Source organism: Leucoraja erinacea, chromosome 19, assembly GCF_028641065.1.
Source record: "Leucoraja erinacea ecotype New England chromosome 19, Leri_hhj_1, whole genome shotgun sequence".
NCBI classification, from domain to species: Eukaryota; Metazoa; Chordata; class Chondrichthyes; order Rajiformes; family Rajidae; genus Leucoraja; species Leucoraja erinaceus.
The window spans coordinates 30,329,930-30,352,337 of record NC_073395.1 but is presented as its reverse complement, the minus strand read 5'-3'; the positions used below and the strand labels follow the sequence as shown (position 1 = coordinate 30,352,337).

Below are 22,408 nucleotides of genomic sequence, written 5' to 3'. Positions count from 1 at the left end.
AAACAAAGCGCTCTAGTTTTGTATTCCTCTAACTTTGAAAGATATGGTGGCGATTCACCTTCTCTTTGGCCCTCGCGATTTTATAAACCTTTAGAAGGTCAGCCTTCTTTGCCCCAGTGGAAACAAGTCCTAGACTATCCATTCTCTCCTTATAGCTCAAAGCCTCCAGTCCTGGTAACATCCTTGTAAACCTCTTTTGCATCTTTTCCAGTTTAATTACACATTTCCTAAAGTAGGATTGCCAGAAAATCGTAAATGAAAAAAAAAGCCATTAATTAGCTTAGTTGTGACAAATTGTAAAATGATTCAGATGTAATACCTGAAGAACTGAAAAAACTGAGGAAAATTTCAGGTGTTCAATCAGGAGAACAATCATGCTGGAGGATGAAACCAATGATGAAAATGTGACCACAATACCTCTTAGAAGAAATTATTTCATTGTTGGTTTTCAGTAAGTTATAAATAAGTTCATAAATTGTAGGAGTAAAATTAGGCCATTTGGTCCATCAAGTCTACTCCGCCATTCAATCATAGCTAATCTACACCATTTTCCTGCCCTCTCCCCATAACCACTGATACCTGTACCATACAAGAATCTATCAATCTCCTCCTTAAAAATATCCATTGACTTGGCCTCCACCGCCTTCTGCGGCAATGAATTCTACAGATTCACCACCCTCAAGAAATTCCTCTTCACCTCATTTCTAAAGGTACGTCCTTTTAATTTGAGACTATGGCCTTTAGTCCTAGACTCTCCCTCTAGTAGAAATATCCTCTCTATAGCCACTCAATCCAGGCCTTTTGCTATTTGGTAAGTTTCAATGAGGTGTCCCCTCATCCTTCTAAACTCCAGCGAGTACAGGCCCAGTGCCTTCAAACACTCATCATATGTTAACCCGATCATTCCTGGGATCATTCTCGCCAACCTCCTCTGGACCCTCTCTAATGTCAGCATGTCCTTCCTCAGATATGGGGCCCAAAACTGCTCACAAAACCGCTGTACAGCAGCATACAGCGCTAAACAGCACACAAACAGCCCCTCAGTCTAACCTCTCCATACAGACCAAGTTGACTAACAAAGCAAGTCCCTCTTGTCTGCACCTGGCACATAGCCTGGAAGCAAAGTATATCATAAACATTTGTCCTTGGTTAGTTGTCACAATGTGCTAGAAGTTCTCCTCCGCCCCCACCGCCCCCCACCCCACTCACCTACCCCCACAATCATACTGTGTCTCTGAACAAAGGCTCAGAAATGCAAACAATGGCTGTGTTGTTAAGGGCCTGCCCACTGTGTATAAATATCTCTGGCAACCAGAGGCATTTCAAAACAGTGGAAGCACATTAAAATAATTGAAAAATATATTAGAAAGTACTTTTATTATCTAAGAACATAAATATGGAGTGAAAGTACTGTTTTGCTTAACAGGATATCAAAAACTGGATCAAAGTGATATCAGATAATTGGAACATTGCAGAAATATGGAGTGAAATAAAGAAAAAATTTTGCTAAGATCTTTGGAGTTTTTCTGTAGCAAGTTTTTTAGCGAGTTTTTTTAATTGGGGAGGGGGGGGGATGCACTGGAGACCCCAATCAAAACGCTCGGTGTCAGCCCTGCCTGGAATCAAAGTGATATACCAGATACAAAGAACAACCAGCCCCTTGAGTGGTAGGAACATTGCAGAGACCTTTAGACTTTTGAGATACAGTAGGGAAACGGGACTTCAGCTCACCGAGTCCATGCCGACCATACACCAGGACCAATTTTACAGAAGCCAATTAACCTACAAACCTGCACATCTTTGGAGTATGGGAGGAAACCAGAGCACCCGGAGAAAACCCACAATTAAAATTTATCTTGTATCTATCTTGTATCTTGAGTATGGGAGGAAACCAGAGCACCCGGAGAAAACCCACACATTCACAGTGAGAAAGTACAAACTCCGTACAAGACAGCATCTGTAGTCAGGATCAAACCTAGGTCTATGGCACTGCAAGGCAGCAACTCTACCGCTGCACCACTGTGCTGCCTTGAGCTCTCAAAGGTGATTTTATGGGTGGAGTGAGGGATCAAATACAATCTTATCTTATGTCCAGTGCATTCCCTGTGACCTGGTGCAGAAGTCTGGAACATGTTAACTGGTGCACTTCATCTAACAGTTGGTTCACTACAACATCATTGTGCAGCTTGCATCACATTCTTGACCATCAGCTGCTGTGCACTTCACTCCAAAGCTTAAACGTAGGTCTATTTAAGCCAAAGGTAGACACAGAAATGCAACAGTAATGCAGCGGAACAGGCAGCATCTCTGGAGAGAAGGAATGGGTGGCGTTTTGGGTCGAGATCCTTCTTCAGATCAATGGAACCCATGATCCTGTGGCTACAACAAAATTATGTGGTAATTTTGGGTAATTTAGCATGATTTTCCATCCATTCTTGACATATTTAGGCCTCAAGGAATTTTGAGGGATGGCATATGGCACATTGTACCTGGACTAAAACTTTGAAAGAGTTCTGCAGGTAGTTCTACACTTCTGCCCCTGCAGGACTGGAGGAGGCTATAACCCTGATTATATTGCCTTTTGAAATGCACTTACCACTGTCGATTGACAGATTTTTTCAATCTATTTCCAGGAGAATTGAATTCCAAATCATGACAACTCAACGCTTAAGATATACTCCTCATCTCCCCTTTGAGGCTTGCTCTGACAATAATCTCCATTCTTTATGCTAAATATAATGAGACACTAAACACAAAGTGTCTACAAAACAGTCCCAACTCAAAATATTTTCTATCTAGCCCTTCCACATATGCTGCCTGACTTGCTGAGTTCCCCCAGCACTGTGTTTTGCACAATATTTCAACTTCCACAGATTCAAGTGTCTGTCATTACCAGAAACTATCAAATGTAATGCTATTCAGTTCATTTTGTGCTGAGCTGAACCAAATTATTTCCATTCTCTAGCTTCGAATGTAAAGTTGTGCAAACATTTTCCTTGTTCTGCCTTTTACCATGACTCCTCTCTTTTTTTTTCTAAATGCTCCAATTCTGTTCATCTATATTTGCTGCTATATTTCTCATCTCTGCCCTCCATTTTCCTCTCAGGTGTCATTTCAATCTTATCCTCTGGTTACAATCGTGCCTCCCTCTCTTAAATAATACCCCGTTTGCTTTTGTTATTCTTCTTCGGCTCAGAGTACAGCTGGAAGCTTTAGGCAAAAAGTGACACATTGCAGCTGCTGATAAGAAAACTAAAAGTGAGGAAAGACTTTCAGGAAGTTATGCTGTGGGGACTGGAGACTTGGATCTGGGGCTGGTCTGTGACAGAGTCGAAGCAGGATGGAAGTGAACTAGGTGGGGTCCAAACAGTACTGGGTGGGTTTGAATTGGCTATGACAAATTGAATAGGATGCAGTGTATGACAGTGGTGGCAGAGGAATGAGTGGTGGATTGCAGAAAGCCGAGCATGCAGGAAAGTTTAGCAATCATGGTGGGTGGAGCCAAAGTGAAGAAAGGATTTGCTGTGATTTATGAGGGCAGCCAGCACCAGGGAGGAACAAAGCTATTTGCAGAAAAATAACATCGAACAACGCCCAGCCCTATAATTGAAGACCCAGCTAAGAAAGGAATCAGCCTTGCTGGGAAACTTTGTCCAGGGTTTACACACAACTCTCCTGTTTGCAGCTGACTGGGCTACTTTCAGCATTTCATTGATGATTGCTTATTTATATGTATTTTTAAGAATTAAATCATAGAGTGTGAAATGCAGTCATCATAAAAACAATTACGGAGACAAAAGGATTTGCAGATGCTGGAATCGTGAGGGGAAAAAAAACACAAATTGCGAGATTAATTCCACGGGTCAGGCATAACCTGTGGAGGACGTAGATGGAGTAGATGCACAGAGTCTCCTGCCCAGAATAGGTGAATGGAGGACAAGAGGACATAGGTTTAAGGTGAAGGGGAAAAGGTTTAATAGGGATCTGAGGGGTAACTTTTTCACACAAAGGGTGGTGGGAAGAACAAGCTGCCAGTGAAGATAGTTGACACTATCCCAACTTTTAAGAAACAGATAGACAGGTACATGGATAGGACAGGTTTGGAGGGATATAACTAAACACGGGCAGTTGGGACTAGTGTAGCTGGAACATGTTGGCCGGTGTGGGCAAGTTGGGTTGAAGGGCCTGTTTCCACTCTGTCACTCTATCACTCTAGATAAACATCGTTTTGAGTCGGGATCCTTTTCATAAGAAGAATTCAACTTATTTACGAACTACGGTATATTCTCTCTGTCATGTGTCTGAATGTTTTTACAAACATACTTCATCCACTTACTCTGTGGCTTTTATTAAAATATTAATTGAGCACAGTGAATATTAATTGTTTTATTTCACCTAATTCTACAATTTGTACTTTTAATAGTCTTTTTTTAATGGGCAAAACAAACAGAATTAGATCGAATGGAACTGAAACGTACATAAACTGATGGGAGTTCTAATGCAAGGTGATCTACATGAACTGCTTGTCCTCGCTCCACAGATACTGCTGGATATATCCTTATTTTCTCTTTTTTATTGTAAATATTCAGCATCTGCGGTATTTTGCTTGGAGCAGATTTCTTACTTACAATATTGGAATCATGCAAAATATTGTTCCCATTCCTAAATTTGTGTAACCGTATTTTCAGCTGTCTCAGATAGATGTTCATAATATACTTCAAGCCGGTGTTGAAAATCCGACTACAAAAATAATGAACTTTGGATTGTTTAGTTTAGTTTTAATTTAGAAATACAGTGCGGAAACAGGCCCTTCGGCACATCGAGTCCTCGCCCATCCCCGCACATTAACACTATCCTACACGCACTAGGGACAATTTACAGTTATGCCAAGCCAATTTACCTACATGCCTCTACATCTTTGGAGGAAAGGAAATCGAAGATCTCAGAGAAAACCCACATGGTCACGGGAGAACGTACAAACTCTGTACAGACAGCAAATTCCATAGTCGGGATCGAACCCGGGTCTCTGGCACTGCAAGCGCTGTAGGGCAGCAACTCTATTGCTGTGCCACCCACATGTGCTAATCTCTTGAAATGATTACATGTCCGTTTATTAAATGATAGAACAGAAGCATGTTCCTCTAGCTTCACTGTAGTCCTGGTCATCTCAATCCACAGCTAATCTTCTGTCACTCACTTGAGAGTAACTACTGTAATAGGAAGAGTGATGGATTACAAGCTAACTGTGAAGACATGAGCATCGAGGTCAGCCTGTGAGCTATGTTTATGTGCGTACTTGCAAACCTTTCAATTTACCTACTCCTAAAACCTATTAGGTATTGATGAACTAGTATACCTCAGTAAAGGTTGGAGTTCCGATTTAAAAACACCAGTAATCCTAATGAATGGATCAAAGGTCGTACCTCCTTTACCCAGTCAAATTTATTAGTGCACATGTAACAAGATCCATCACATATGCTGCACAAAGTAATCTTGCTTTGGCAAAGTCAAATATAAATATACAGTATCAGCAGGCACTGCCTGTTTGCAAAGGAGACCTTGGGCCATGGAACGGGATGCTGTCTCGGTGTTAAAATTCCCCAGATAAAGAGGCCAAATTTAGAATTGTTGTGTTACCCAGTAGGAATAGCGTGAGATCTTGAGTTAATGATTCACACCTGCATTCACTATGGAGATGGATATTACAGTTGGAGAATTTAGGGAGGGCAGGATGGTAAAATTCTAGAACAAATTAACACTAAAAATTAGGATGCATTAGATGTTTTAGTGGGTTTAAAGAGGAAAATTTAGTTTAATTTAATTTAGAGATACAGCGCGGAAACAGGCCCTTCGGCCCACTGAGTCTGGCTGACCAGCAATCACCCCGTACACTAGCACTGACACTAGGGATAATTTACAGAAGCCCATTAACCTACAAGCCTGCATGTCTTTGGAATATGGGAGGTGACCGGAGCACCCAGAGAAAACCCACACGGTCACGGGGAGAACATACGAACTCCGTACAGGATGGATTTGAAGGAACTGATGAGATATTACTGGAGTTCAAATAGAGATTTTATATCTCCTCTGATGAAGAAGTCTGAAGAAGGATCACGACCCGAAACGTCACCCATTCCTTTTATCCAGAGATGCTGCCTGTCCCACTGAGTTACTCCAGTTTGTGTCCATCTTTGGTTTCAACCAGCATCTGCAGTTCATTCCTACACATATCTCCTCTGGCCACAGGTGAGATGCCAGCTGACTAAAGGACAGAATGTGGTACCATTATTCAAGAAGGCCAGCAAGGATAAACAAGATAATAATTGGTCAGTGAGTCTAACTCCAGGAGTAAAGAAATTATTGGAACATTTTCTGAAGGTGGAATTAATCTGCACTGGGGACTCAGTGATTAATCAAGGACAGTAAATGTGGCTTTTTCCTTAAAGGGGAGATTTTGTTTGACTAATTTCATTGAATTTTTCAAAGAGATTTCTAAGTGTGTCAATTAGAGTAGCTCAGTTAATGAAGCCTACATATTTAGTAGGAACTTTGACAAAGTCCCACGAGAGCTGGTCCGAAAGGTAAGAGCCCATGGGAACCATGTCAATTTGGCAAATTGGAAAGAAAATTGGCTTGGTGATAGGACGTGGAATTTAATGGTCGAGAGCTGCATTTACAAATGGAAACTTGTCACTGGTGGTGTATAGAGGGATTGGCACAAGGACCCTTACTATTTATTCAATGCATTACTGATCTGGATGTGTGAATATAGGGGACATGATTACTATAACTCAAAGATAACAATTGGTGATATTATTCGTCAGGAGAGTCTTTAACTACATATATTAATAATAAGTTAGTGAGGACTCAGCAATGGCAGGTGGAATTTAATACAGCAAAAATGTGAGTTGTTGCATTTTGAGAAGACTAATATGGCTAAGATATCTACAATAAATGGTAGGACCATAACATACTGAGGTGCAGGACCTTGGTTTACATGTCCAAGAATCCATGAAGACAGTAACACTGGTAAATAAGATAATTAAAAAATCACCTGGGATACTTGCCTTCATTAAATGAGGCCCGGACTTTAAGACCAGAAAGTTATGTAACAACTATATAAAATATTCATACGGCCACAGCAGGAGGCACTTAGTGCACTTCTGGTCAACATGTTCCAAAAGGATGTGATTGCACCAGAAATGGTGCAGAGTAGATTCACAAGGATTTGACCTGGGATATGTTACAGTTAGGATAGACAGGATTTATTTTCCATGAAGCAAAGGAGGCTAGAGATGTAGCTGAGTGAGGTACGCAACATTGTGAGAAGCACAGATAGGGAAGACGGCAAAAAGCTTTCCCCGCAGCAGAAGTGCTTATAATCAGAGGATATGGGATTCATTTAAAAGTTTGGCGATTCAGAGGAGATTTGGGGAAGAATAGTGTGTACAAATTGGCTTAGAATTATTGTCTAAGATGTATTTAGATGAGCACTAGAAATGCTATACACTGAGTACTGGGAAATAGAATTAACGTAGATAGGTACTTGACAGCCAGCTGGACAGATGTGTTAAGTGGAGAGAATGGACAGGCTTGTGGCGCCTTCATGCCCATGTTGGTTTTGCATACAGCCCGTCACCGCTGGTGACTCGCTAGCAGCCTCACGGGAAGGTCCAACCGCAAGAGCTCAATAACAACTCCAAGATCAGATGCACTAATTGGCCTTATCTGCACACGGGTTATGATTGGTGAGAATGTAGGTAAAAGGGGCTTCTGGAATAAACGTGACACCAGGTGTCTGACTCAGCTACGTAAGTGTTGTTTGTTCTTTGGTTTCTGTCGTGGGATTCAGTAGACCCTACAGACTACTTTTTGAGTTGGACCCTTCTTCAGACTAGTGAAGGTGGGAGGAAAAAGCTGGAAAAAGAGGTGGGGATGTGTCAAAGCCTGGCAAGTGGTAGGTGGAGACGGGGGGGGAAATAGTGACAAAGGCTAGAGGTAAAAATGAGACAAAATGGTCTCAGTTGTGGAAAGAATTGAAATGAAATATAAAGTCCGAGGGAGAGTTATCAATGAAAGGTTACAGAGGATGGGGAAAGAGGGGATAAACGGGATGAGGGGATGTGGGAGGAGCAGGGTGACTGGGGTTGTGGGTGCTGGTGGGAGAGATAAGTGCACACTGGGTTGAGAGGCAGGAGAAAGAGCTAGGAGGTAGGAGGTTGTATTACTTGAACTTGGAGAATTCAATGCTTATATTATTGGGTTGTAACCTACCCAAATGTCCCACTTAGGAAACCTGAACGGAAACCTCTGGAGACTTTGTGCCCCACCCAAGGTTTCAGTGCAGTTCCCGGAGGTTGCAGGTGATTGCCGGAGGATGCAGGTGGTGTAAGCAGGTAGGGAGACTGACAAAAACCTCCGGGAACCACACGGAAACTTTGTGTGGGGCGCAAAGTCTCCAGAGGTTTACGTTCAAGTTTCCTAAGTGGGACAGGGGCATAAGGTTCTACTTTGTTTGTGGCCTCACTCTGGTGAGGAGACCATGGACAGACAGGTCTGGATGGAAATAGGAAGGGAAATTAAATGGTTAGCAACTGAGAGATCCAGCAGGCAGTGGTGAACTGAGTGCAAATGTTCATCAAAACAGTCATGATAAATTATGAATCAGATTAATAATGTTTGCTTTATTCATATTTAGTGTAGATATATCATATGGTTGTTATGTGAATAGAAAAGTTCTCATTTTAGAAAGGAAATCAGGTTTGCCCTGAAGACAGGAGGTGCCCTGTAGTGTGACGTTTATCCATCACATCTTTATAAGGCTAGTGCCCCTTCAGTCCTTGGGCAATTTACAGAGGCCAATTAACCAACAAACCTGCACATCTTTGGGATAGGGGAGGAAACCAGAGCACCCAGAAGAAACGCATGCAATCACAGGAAGAATGTGTAAACGTCTCACAGATAACATACGAGTGTAGGATTGAATCCGGGTCTCTGGGCTGTGAGGCAGCAGGTCCTTTGTTGGTAATGATCCAGAATCCACCAGGATCCATATTGGAACCAGTGGGTAGCAGATAACTCTTCTTCAGTCAGACCTTTGGCAAACCTGGGACCCAGAAAGGGCAATGGAGATACACAGAGTGGGGACACTACATTGCAAGGTTGTTTTGATGAGAAGAGGAATGTCAATGAAGCTACAACCAGACATTTAATTAATGTTCAGAAGTTCCTAGGTTCTAGGAGCAGAATTAGGCCTTTCGGCCCATCATGTCTACTCTGCCATTCAATCATGGCTGATCCATCTTCCCCTCTTAACCCCATTCTCCTGCCTTCTCCCCATAACCCCTGACACCCATACTAATCAAAAATCTGTCAATCTCCGCCTTATAAATATCCATTGACTTGGCCTCCACGGCCTTCTGTAGTTCTATTGCAATGAATTCCACAGATTCACCACCTCAGTCACCTCACCTGCAGAATCAGTTATTGATTATTTTCTAAAACAAGGATGTAGGTCTACTTTACTTCATTATGATGCCTCAGCTGGAATGGTGGATGAAAAGTGAAAAAAAGATTGATGCTGAAAATCTGAAATAAAACAGAGAGTCCTGTGGATACTCAGAAGATCGGGCAGCATCTGCGGAGAGAGAAAACGAGTTCAATGTTTCAGGTCAATGACCCCGCTCATTAGCAGACCATTATATACCACTCTCACTGTTCAAGCAGTTTTATATCAATGAGAAACATTTACAGATGATCAGATTGAAAATTCTTTCTGCTCCTGCTTTCATAAGATGTTTTTTTATAGTTAATTGTGGAGTTTATTAATTCATGACATTCTTGAAAGGAGGTGTCACAGATATAGCATTGCCATGAATAAATAATATTTCTGCCTCATTTATCATTCACTTTTCCTTTTATTGTTTTCAACTGGTGTTGAAACCAGAGCCAGAAATAACTGTCCTGGTTTTTTGATGATTACTGATCTGGTCCATGCAGGAGCAGACAGTTCTAACCACATTTTATTTTGCTATTTAAGGGGCAGCACAGTGGGGCAGCATTAGAGTTGTTGCTTTACAGTGCCAGAGACCCTGACTATGGGGGTATCTGTATAGAGTATGTATCTTCTCCCTGTGACTACCTGAGTTTCTCTGGGAGCTTTGATTTCCATCCATATTGCAAAGATGTACAACTTTGTAAGTTAATTGGCTTCGGTAACAAAATTGTAAACTGTCCCTAGTGAGTCGGATCGTGTTAGTGTACGGGGTGATCGCTGGGCGGCACGGGCTCGTTGGATGAAGAGGCTCGTTTCCACGCTGCATCTCTAAAGTCCAAAGAAACCAAATGGCACGTTGGCCTTCATTGCGAGGGAATTCGAGTATAAGAGCACGGAGGTCCCACTGCAGTTGTACAGGGCCCTGGAGAGACTGCACCTTGAGTATTGTGTGCAGTTTTGGCCTTCTAGTTTGAGGAAGGACATTCTTGCTATTGAGGGAGTGCAGCGTAGGTTCACCAGGTTAATTCCTGGGATGGCAGGACTAACATATGATGTAATAATCGATTGACTGGGCTTATATTCACTGGAATTTAGAAGGATGAGAGGACACCTTATAGAAACATATAAAATTCTTAAGGGATTGGACAGGCTAGATGCAGGAAAAATGGTCCTGATGTTGGGGGAGTCCAGAACCATGGGTCACAGTTTAAGAATAAGGGGTAGGCTATTTTGGACTGAAATGAGGATAAGCATTTTTAAAGTTGTGAATTTGTGGAATTCTCTGTCACAGAAGGCAGTGGAGGCCAATTCACTGGATGTATTTAAGAGAGAGTTAGATATAACTCTTTGGGCTAACGGAATCAAGGGATATGGGGAAAAAGCAGGAACAGGGTACTGATTTTGGGTGATTAGCTATGATCATATTGAATGGTGGTGCTGACTTGAAGGGCCGAATGACCTACTCCTGCATCTATTTTCTATGTTTCTATGTTTCTAAGTCTAAAGAGTTTCTTCCATTTTTTACCACAAATTAATATTATTTCTCTCAATGATGTAAAACCACCAGCAATTTCCCAATACAAACAAGAGGGCATAGGTATAAGGTAAAGTGACAGTGGTTAAGGAGGACTGAGGGTTGAGGTTTCTGCCTAGAGAATAGTTGATATCGGGAACATGCTTCCAGAGGAAGTCATGAACTCATGCAGAGTTACCGAATCTACAAGGCAAACACTTACAGTACATAGGAAAGGTTTAGAAGGATACATTCCTGCAGTGGGGAAACAGGGTTACTGTAAATGGGCAAAATTGCAGAAACAATGCATGTCCAAACCTACTAGCCTTCCATCATTAAAAAATGTAAAATGTAATATTTAATGGTACGAGCAACTAGTTCTACAAGATGTTGGTGAGGCTACATTTAGAGTATTGTGTTCAGAGTTGGTTACCCTGTTATAGGAAATATGTTAAGCTGAAAAGGATGCAGAGACAATTTCCGAGGATGTTACCAGACTTTTTTTACATAACTGGTGGCAGGTACTTAGAGTTAGCTGCCAAAGGAGGTCATTGAGGCAGGTACTATCACAATGCTTTAAAGATATTTGGACAGGTACTTGGATAGGACAGGTTTAGAAGGACATGAGCCAAATGCAGGCAGGTAGTACTAGTGTAAATTTATTGGTTGGCATGGGCAAGTTGGGCCAAAGGGGCCTGTCTCCGCACTATATGGCTCAAAAAAGTATGAATCTCAAAAACTCAAATGCCAGCTATGATACTTTTGGCCCACCATACACTTACACTATCCTACACATACTAGGGACAATTTACAATTATACCACGCCGATTAACCTAAAAACCTGTACGTCTTTGGAGTATGGGAGGAAACCAGAGCTCCCGGAGAAAACCCACACAGGTCACGGGGAGAACTTACAAACTGCATGCAGATAGCACCCGATGTCAGGATCGAACCCGAGTCTCTGGGACTGTAAGGGAGCAACTCTATTGCTGCACCACCATGCTGCCTTTCACACGGCCAACTCTTCCCCCCAATTCTCTTTCCTCTCGCCTACACCAGTCATAAATGACAATAGCAAATTAGCCTTCCAAAACCAGCTTGAAACTTCGGATTGAAACTTCGTGAAGAGAATCAAGTCAGAATTGAACCTGAATTGCTGGAGCTGTGCAGCAGCAGAACTAACCACTGTGCCACTGAGCAAGGCCACTATGCCACTTCAAGCCTTATGGTTAAAATGAGATTAACGAGACAATTAACCATCAAATCAAATACTCGATCTGTGGCCAATCCATTACAAATAAACAATCCAAATCTAATAATGTTAACATCTATTGTTCAGTATTACATATTGACACTTTGAATTGATTGCAAATGTTGGTATTTGAATAACCAAAGAGCAAATATCAGTCCCTAAACAATAAAGGTTTCACTTCCATGAAGCTACAGATCAATCAATTGATTTTCATTCTCACATTTAAAAGCCACCTGTGCCTTGTTCATTGTGCCATCCATCCAATAAGGAATTGTGCTTGAGAGAAGCATGAGTTGCAACTAGAAAGGTTACTCATGAGTACATTCTTCATGGTGCCCTCTTTGAGATGGCTTGCTAAGGCTTATACTGATGGTCTCACCATCTTGACGTGACATAGCAATAACAGAGTTGGAATAAAGCATTTTCGCCTGTTTGTAAATTTGAACAAATCTTGATATTCCCCATTTTCTAAATTAGATTCAGCAAATTAAATTAAAAAAATCATGAGTTAAAAGGAATGTAGGAAGTGGAATCCAGTTAACTTCATGAAAAAAAGAAAATGTCAACAAAATGAATTAGAAATAATATTGTCAGAAATGCCCAACATATCACAGATCATCTGGAAGTGGAAAATCTGACTTACATTTCTGATGGAAAGTTTTTATAATGAAGAATATTATCCAGAAGTGTTCAAAGGCAGCTGCTTTATTAGTAGACAGGTCTTATGCCAGAGAGCCACGGCAAATGTCATCTCTCTGCCATTTCAATAATACTGTGCTTGATTAAACTTTGATCATTTCTGCCAACTCCAATTGATCACAGACATTCCCTTTATTCTCTCCACCGTCACCGTCAGCTTATTTGCAATTTGACATGTTTCGTTTCTACCTTTTCCTAATTCAGATTAAAGATTATTAGAGGGTGGTGAATTTGTGGAATTCTTTGCCACAGAAGACTGTGGAGGCACAGTGGATGGCAGAAATAGACAGATTCTTGATTAGTAGAGGTGTCAGTGGTCATTGGGAGAAGGTTGGAGAATGGGGTTAGGAGGGGGAGATAGATCAGCCATGATTGAATGGTGGAGTAGACTTGGGCCAAATGGCCTAATTCGACTCCTATCCCTTATGACAAACTTGAAGCATTAAGTCTGTTTCTCCCTCAACTGACCTCCTGAGTTTTTCCAGCATATTCCATTTTTGTTCACACTCCCAGCATCTGCAACTTTTTGCATTAAAATTCCTGGTACTACATCCTTTCTGTAAGGTGGTGAGCAGAATGCTAGCTCTGGCCCAACCAATGTTTAACACAGCCTCACCATGAACTCCCTGCTCTCATACTCTATTCTCCACCATTCGGAGAATAAAATAAGGCATTTGGAATAGGGAAGGAGTGATGGCCAGTAGAGTGGTGCAGATGATCTAGCTAGGAGCTACCTCACAGTTCCAGCAGCCCAGGTTCAATCCTGAAATCCGGTGCTGTCCATGTGGAGTTTGCACATTCCCCTTGTACCTGCATGAGCTTCTTACAAGTGCTCCAGTTAACAAAAGCTTTTCACTGTACCTCGGTACATGTGACAATAAACTAAAGTAAACCATCTCACATCCCAAAAATCTGCAACTTGGTAGAATAATTGTCCGCTATAAATTGTATCTAATTTGGAGGTAAGCGGTGAAATCTAGAGGGAATTGGTGAAAAGGTGATCATAATAAAGTGGGATAAGTGTGTTTCATGGACTCAGTGGGCCAAATGATCAGTTTATGTGCAATAACTCTATGTCCTTGTTAACCCCTTGGACGACCGTTTTGCTTATACTCCAACTTTCAAGGATCTGTGGGCTCTGGCACTCTTCCCAATATCACACCATATATTTTTTTTGTTTTGTTTTGTCTTGCCTCACTTCCCCATCCCAACTTGATGGACCTTACTTTCCCTTTAATTCCAATTGATGTTTATCTACTACTTGATCTGTCCACTTGCTGGGGTTGCAATGCAAAGGTACTGTTAACCGTTCGAGTAGTGCAAATATTAACAGTAATGTTCTGTTCTTTAAATTCACTAATTGGCATCAGGAAGGAGGTGTATATTGTATTAAAAGCTAATGTTAACCTTCTTTGTTGACCATGCAATTACTTTAAAGGAATAATGTTAATATGCAGCCCATTTCAACATGTCTGTACATGTTCTTTTTTGTCTTATCTCAAAATTAAACATTAGTTTCCCTGGCACTAACAGATACAACACACTGGTGTATTTCTAGTCTGTCATATATAATCTTATCTGGTTTTTGATAGTTACTATGTTGTAGGTTCATTGAGTTTTTTCACAATATCTTTCTGCAGTGTAGAATTTTCAAAAGTACATCACATTAGCACTTTCAGATTAAAAATTATTTCTATATATTTGCCTTAGTGGGGCCCTCTACATCAGTAACTTTGTATGGAAGTGGCAAGTAAGTAGCCAACCCTCGCCTGCCAACCCGTTCTCACTTTCCACTAACCCCCACCCAACTCAGTGCGCACCCATTTCTCCCTCGATCTTGCCTGAGCCACCCCACTCCTATCCCTACGTTTGTTCACTTATCTCCCTTCCTGGAGTCCCTCACTTTCCTGTTATCTCCCCCCTTGCCTTCCTCCCATCCCCTTCCACCTATACCCCTAGCTCTGGCTTTCCATATCACTCCTCCTCTCTCCTTATCTGACCCTTTTATCTCCTTTTCATCTCTGGCTTCTGGAATTTACTCCACCCATCGGTCAATCAACCCCCCTCCCCCTCTCACTGTATCCACCCATCACTTACCCACCTCTTTTGTCCAGCTGTCCACCTCCCTACTACAATCAATCTGAACAAGGCTCACAACCCGAAACGTTGCCTGAATATTCCCTCCACATATGCTGCCCGAGCTGCTGAGTTCCTCCAGCACATTGTGTTTTGCACAATTCATTCCCACACTGTGACTGCAACTCTTTTAATCCAGAACACAAGGTACTGCAGATGCCTGTTTACTAAAAGAAAACACAGAGTGCTGGAATAACTGAACCATCGCTGATCCCTGTCTACCAGAGATGTTGCCCGACCCGCTGAGTCTCTCCAAGCACTTGTTGTTTCCCTTTTGATCCAACTTGTTTGAACTGAAATAGCAAAGGGTGCTCCAGAACATTGGGTTCAGTCAATTAAGGTTAATGGAAGGAATACAGTGAATTATAGTAAAATTCGATACATAAATAAAACAGGCTAAGGGAAAGGTTAAAAAGGTAAGAAAAAAAGAAAATATTTCAAATGTAAAGTTCAGCAAATGCCTGGGAATAATTTATTAGTAGGGAGAATGAGACTGCACAATTTCATTGTCCTCTCTCTGGGTTAAAGTTGAATGTCAGGGCCATTGTTCCCAACACCACCCGATTGCATAGCATTGAACGGTTCACTTCATCTGTTACAAACAGCACAGATCTCCGATAATTGTAAAACTGAGGGCAAAGTGGTCTTTCTTTTGGCTTTGCCAAGGCCAGCTGGCATGGTGTGGAATTTATATGAAGTGTATCTCTGGGTTGCCACAAACCGCTGCGGTTTCGCGTATCTGCCACAGCGAGCACAGAGAACCTGCCATTCGCTTGTTGGTACTTTCTTTGCCCACACAACTGGCCATCTGTCGAAACCACTTCACGAAACGTTTGCAATGCAAACGCCAAGAACTGTGGAACTCACTGTGTGTGTGTGTGTGTGTGTGTGTGTGTGTGTGTGTGTGTGTGTGCTCGCTTTTATGTTTTAGCCACTGCGAAATTACAGGCGCTGGAATTCACATCTGATTGCTTTGGAGGGTCATGTTAAACAGACATGTTTGTACGCATACCTGCAAATATATGCATTCTCCACATGCTAATAATTATGGGCTGGGCCGTGCTTCTCACCGCTCGCCACCTAGTCCGCATTGACCTTAATTGTCAAAGTAACATTTTCAACATTACAAGTAATAACAACAGCCAAATGTTACTGACAATAATACTTCCATTTACCAACCTGTTAGGACATTTTTTGTTGAAATTCCCGCTGGTTGGAATAGCGTAATTTCAATAGATAACCATTATAGAGATTAAATTATGTGTTCAGAGCCGCATCCATGTATAACACCTACTTTCTTTGGCGCTGAATTAGCATTTGGTAGTTCGACAAGTTCTCTCGTAAACTTACCTTGTTGCTTTCGACTGAACGGTAACTCTTTCACGCGGCGTGTATGCGGCTTTGTGTCCAACATTCCCGGAAAGCCTCCTTCAAATAATGAATTCCATGGCACTGATGGTTTACTCATTAATTGTGACCCTGTGTGGATGCCGGGGATGCTTGGTGGGCGGGTTGGCACGGTCCCACGCCTGAAAACCTCCCACCTGCTTAAGATACAAAACAACAGCATCACCCTTTAACGAGCAGACCAGAAACTTTCAGTTCAAAGCGACCTCGATCAATGTGCACGGTGTTGAATCGCGAACATTGGGCCGAAATAGTCAGCTTTAATAGTTGGGGAAAACTCGCAAACCAATTGAGCAACAGAGCGTGGAATATATGAATGATGCTGATAAATCGATCGAAAGGTTACTCCTAGTGCGTTCGATTTTATCTTTAAGACTGTAGTGAGATTGTTTTTAGGTGATTTCGGTTTATTGGGGAACCTCAGTTTGAGACGTGGCTCGCGGTGAAAGTCAGTGGGAAGCGAATACTGCGCGTTTGTTGTTGGTTACCAGAAGGAGGTTTGGCAGCGGGAAGTTTTTGCTTCGGATCGCTTCGCAGTGACCTCTGCTGGAAGATGCCGGCGGGTGGACCTAGGTAACAGACTCTTCACAATCCTACTGTCAGAGTTGGGCACTTGGGCAGCTTACACCCCAGCTGCCTGAAGAAGGGACTCGACCGATGTATTCAAGAGAGAGTTAGATATAGCTCTTTAGGGCTAACCGAATCAAGAGAAAGCAGTAATGGGGTACAGATTCTGAATAATCAACCATAATCATATTGAATGACGGTGCTGGCTGGAAGGGTCGAATGGCCTACTCCTGCACATATATTCTATGTTTCTATGTTGGCCGGTGTGGGCAAGTTGGGTTGAAGGGCCTGTTTCCGTATCACGCCATGACTCTATGACTAGATAAGCATTGTTTTGAGTCAGGACCCTTGTCATAAGAAGAATTAAAATTTAAAAAGTCATTCAGATAGGTACATGGCTAGGAAAGGTATAGAGGAATATGGGCGAAACATGGGCAGCTAGGATTAGTGTAGATGAGGCATGTTGGCCCGGCATGGGCAAGTTGGACCAAAGGGCCTGTTTCCATGCCATATGACTCTATGAAGAGACAGTGTAACTTCTGCAAACACCTGCCTCACCCTCACCCCCCCCCCCCACCTTTTAACCCCTTCCTCCACTCAACAGTTCACAACTGTGCATCCCTCTTGGAATCACACCTGTTTCTGGCCATCAATTGGCAGATCAGCAAACCTCCTTGTCTAAAGTTATCTATTGCCGGCCCTCATTTATCCTTGTTTTATCTTCCAGTTTTTTTCCGCATTCTCCACACTACAATCAGTCTGAAGAAGGGTCCCAACCCAAAATGTCACTTTCTCCAGAGATGTTGCCTGACCCACTGAGTTACTCCAGCATTTTGTGTCTTCTTAAGGTCACCACAGATACAGGAATCTGGAACAAAAACAGAATGCTGGAAGAACTCAGCGGGTCAAGCAGCATCTGTGAGGACCTGATGCAGGATCTTGACTAATGCCCTTTGCCTCCACAGGTGGTGGGTGGGGTCAAGCCCCATCAAATCCCCGATCCTTCTGCCAATAATCATGAAACATGTTGAACATTTTAAATGGTGAAAAGAATGCTGAAATCTAAATAAAAACAGAAGATGTTAGAACGACACAGCCATTGAACCTTCATCTGTAGAAACAGACACAGAGTTAATGTTTCAGTCTGTAAACCCTTTATCAGAACTGGGAAAAAGAGAAAGCAAATGTTGTTGTAGATCACTGAGGTTTGGCTGAGGCATTGGGAATGTTGGTGTTTTAGTGTGGCCAGGGTTACTATGGTGATGGGTAGCGTAGGGTCCAGTTGTACAGCCAAATGTGTTAATGGAGACAGTTAGAGGTTGATAACAGATGAAAGAGATAGGAATGTGGGACATATTGAGGGTGTGTGAGCATGGTATAATGTGCATGGGTTTCGCAGAGTTATCCAACATGAAAATGGGTCCTTCAGCCCACTGGGTCCGTGTCAGTCATCAAGCAATCACTTACCCTAACCCTACACTATTTTCATTTTATTCCCCTCATCGTTCCATCACTCACCTACACACTGAGAGCAATTAAGATTGGCCAACTGGCCTAACAACCTTTATGGACGTGGGAGGAAACCAAAGCACCCAGAGGAAACCAATGTAGTCAGAGGGAGAACATGCAATGTTTACAGGGACAGCACCAGAGGTCAGGCACTGCGAGGGAGCAACTCTACTCACTGCACCATTAGGCTGTCCTGCTTTTACTTGCACTTAACTTGACTTCCTGAAAGAAGTCAACTTTAACTTCCATTATAAAAGCAGAAAATGCTGGAAATACCTCAGCTGGTTAGTCAGCATCTGTGCAGAGAGAAACAGACCAAATGTTTCAGATCTGAGATTCTTTATCAGTGCTCCCTCAGGATGTCATCCTCCTGACGGAACCCGAATGGAGCTTCTGAAAGCTTTCCACTGTACCTCGGTATACGTGACGATAAACTAAACTGAACTGCTTGGACATGAAAGAAAACTGAATTTTTGAAAAGCTCTTCACATCCTCTCTTGTTTGGAAGAATCATGGAAGGCTATGGTGAGTCTGAAGAAGGGTCTTAACCCAGAATGTCACCTATTCATGTTCTCCAGAGTTGCTGCCTGACCTGCTGAGTTATTCCAGTACATTATTTCCTTTCATCGCTGGCAAATTTTATACAGCAAAGTGATAATGACTGGGTCATACTAAATGAAAGATAACTATTGAGTAGGAAACCAAGAATAATTCCCCTGCCCTTCAAGGTAGATCCATAAGATGTTGAATGACCATCTGAGAGACCCCACAAGGATACACATTTAGCCTCCCATTGTAAAGCTGGTCATTCTGGTTGCTCCCTCAGCACTGCACTGCACTGGACTCCACTATCAGTAAATGCATCAGTGAGAGTTCAGGAAATGTTCTTGTGATAAGAAGCAATAGACATTTGGACAGATTAAAGAAGCTTGGACTATTCGCTCTGGAGACAAGAAGGCTCAGTGGTAGCAAGGTAGCACCTTTGGGAAAGGGATGTGAAAATTGTGATTGGTTTAGGAGCCTGATATCAGTGGGGAAGTTGTTCTTAAGTGGGTCGGTTTAAATTTGAGAAAATCCTTGATGGACATGTCAAATCTACTCAGATGCCCAATAAAGTAAATATGCTGATTTGCTTTCTTGATTACTACTGGTGAAGGGACCAGGTTAGGTTTCTGGTGATATGGATACCTAGGAACTTGAAGCTCACGACCATCTCTATAGTAGCACTGTTGATGAGGACACGGTTGTGCTCATCCCCTCACGCGCTTAGATCAACAACCTACTCTCGCATCTTGCTGATGTTGTTGTTCAGATGCTATGATTACAAGGTTCTCCATCTCTTTCCTGTACACCGTCTCATCATAGTTGTTAATCTGGTTGACAACAGTGGTATCATCAAAGAATTTAAAGATCGAGTTGGCATTGTTGTCATTTCTACTTCAATATTATGCTTTTCTACAGCCTGTGAAGAGGCACGGTGAACTATGATTGTCACCAACAGTCACTTAACCTTTGGGGTGGGAGATTGCAACCTTCACGTGGTCCACCCTGTTTCGACTAATGCAATCAACCCAATGTGCAGAAACAAAAAGATCAAACAGAACAAGTTGGCCTACAACTTTAGGCTGTGCACGCCATACGCAAGAAGAAGAAGAAGAAGAAGAAGATCTTTGATTCTCGCATAATGCCCTCCAAATTCAGGGATAAAAAGCCATTGAGATTGCATGAAAGCATTATGGAAGGTACAGCAGAGAAACCAACCATTTCTCCATCAAATTCAGATCAACACTATTCATTCATTGACGTTTTGTTGTCACAATATTTGTTTTATAAAGTTTATATTTAAATGGGATTTAGATGCTTTAGTTCCCATATTATAAATAGACTTTGGAGATTATAGAAAAGAGCACAGAGTGCTGGAGAACTCAGCAGGTCAGGCAGCTTCTCTGGAGAACAAGGATAGGTGACGTTTTGGGTCGAGACCCTTCTTCAAACTGTACTTCTGTAGAGATTATACCTCTGCATTGGCTTCTACCATATCTCCACTCATTCTAAACCTGAGGCAAGTCAGAGACTCTGTGACAAAAGGTCGCCACAGGAGGCTAAGTAGAGTCCATGTTTCAGGGTTCAGATTTCGATCATGGATTACTACTGAAGGACCTTTGCCAAGATGAAGAAAAGTAGGTAAACACAAAGACTATATCTAATAATTATTGGATCTGTACATTCACCTGAATATTAGACATGTTAAGGCAGACATTGAACCTACAGTAAATATCATGCAGAAAATCCAACCACAACTCCTCTTCACATTTTGATCACATTGTGTCTGGAATCCCACAGACATATACAGTATGAGCACATTAATTGCATTACCTAAACACACAGTTGATAACTGACAGTATTGAGCATGTGCTAACCTGAAAGCATGTGGTAATATTTATTTTCAATACATGGCTTTAAAACCAATTTATTTTTGACATTTCGAGAAAGCTCTCTGAAGTGTCTGCTAATTTAAACAGGTAACTAACTATACAATTGCCTCAAGGTTAAAAAGACACATGCCTTGTTTTAAAAAAATGCAATAATATGTTCTGCTAATGGCAAATATGAAAGAATTATGGGGTGAAAATGATGTGTAGACTTTAAAGTTCATTTGTTAAAGCAAGATAGTTCCACAAAATTAGTGTTTTAAAATAGGTTTCAGGTTATGTGGGCTTCATCAGAATATTTATTTCAATACAGATTTGCTTTAGTTAAACAATTATTAGAAATCTTGAAGCAAATTTTCCAATGAAAATACTTCAGATTTACCTGGGCCTGCTGGCCTTCATATTTAAATAGGCAGTAACTCGGTACTCTTGAATGGAAGTGAAAAATCCGCCTTCCACAAAGCTCAGGACCACTTTAAGACCATCTGATTTTATCTCTGATGCCAGGCTAACTCAACACAACATATTTCTCAATTCTAATTGAATATACATGAATATTGCTTTCTATTCAAATATTTTCCTTTAAATTGTGACATGGATAATTTCGCTCGCTTGATATAATTTGTTATCGTGCCATTGAAATGAAATGAAATGAAATGATTCAATTTATTGTCATTGTCAGTGTACAGTACAGAGACAACGAAATGCAAGCATCTCCCTTGAAACGGAGAGACACAGGCGTTTCGTAAATCATTATATAGGATGTGAAGTGTCTTATGAATAGAAGATGGCTACCTTTCTTAGCCCATTGTGCTATCTGTGATTTATCATTATATATGATGGATTTTGATTGCTGAACATTTGTAAATTATGATGGTTTTGATTGCAATTGGCAATCCGAGAATCTATTTGGAGTAACTTTTTTTTTAATTCACCCTGGCTGTGGATGTCACTAGCTTTGCAAGCACATTGTCCAGTCCTAATAGCCCTTTGGTCTGAATGGCTTGTTAGGTGATTGAAAGTCATCTCATTTGTGGGTCAGAGCCACATGTAGATGAGAACAAAATGAAAGTTAGCAGATCCCCTACCACACAGATATTTTCAAACAGCAACGTTGGCTAAAGTTATCATGACTGAACTAGCCAATTGTTTAAAATGCATTGATTTACTTGAACTTCCATGGTAGGATTTGAACAGTTTAGTTTAGTGATATAGCATGGAAACATGCCCTTCAGCCCACTGAATCCACATCGACCAGCAATCACCCTTGCACTAGTTCTATCCTACACACTTGGGATAAGTTACAGAAGCCAATTAACCTACATATCCACATCTCAACCTCATTCTCCTGCCTTCACCCCATAACCCCTGACACTCTTACAAATCAAGAATCTGTC

At 41.7% G+C, this 22,408-nt stretch overlaps 1 protein-coding gene across 1 annotated transcript in view; it reads right to left on the bottom strand.

Annotated features, from left to right (window-relative positions):
- LOC129706442 (ras association domain-containing protein 9-like) overlaps nt 1-16,898 on the bottom strand; it is a 31,791-nt gene extending 14,893 nt beyond the window's left edge. Inside the window, exon 1 of the mRNA XM_055650752.1 lies at nt 16,447-16,898. Coding sequence (XP_055506727.1) covers nt 16,447-16,666 — 220 coding nt within the window. The 5' untranslated portion in view covers nt 16,667-16,898. The remainder of the gene's footprint in view (nt 1-16,446) is intronic.
- Between the last annotated feature and the right edge of the window lie 5,510 nt (nt 16,899-22,408).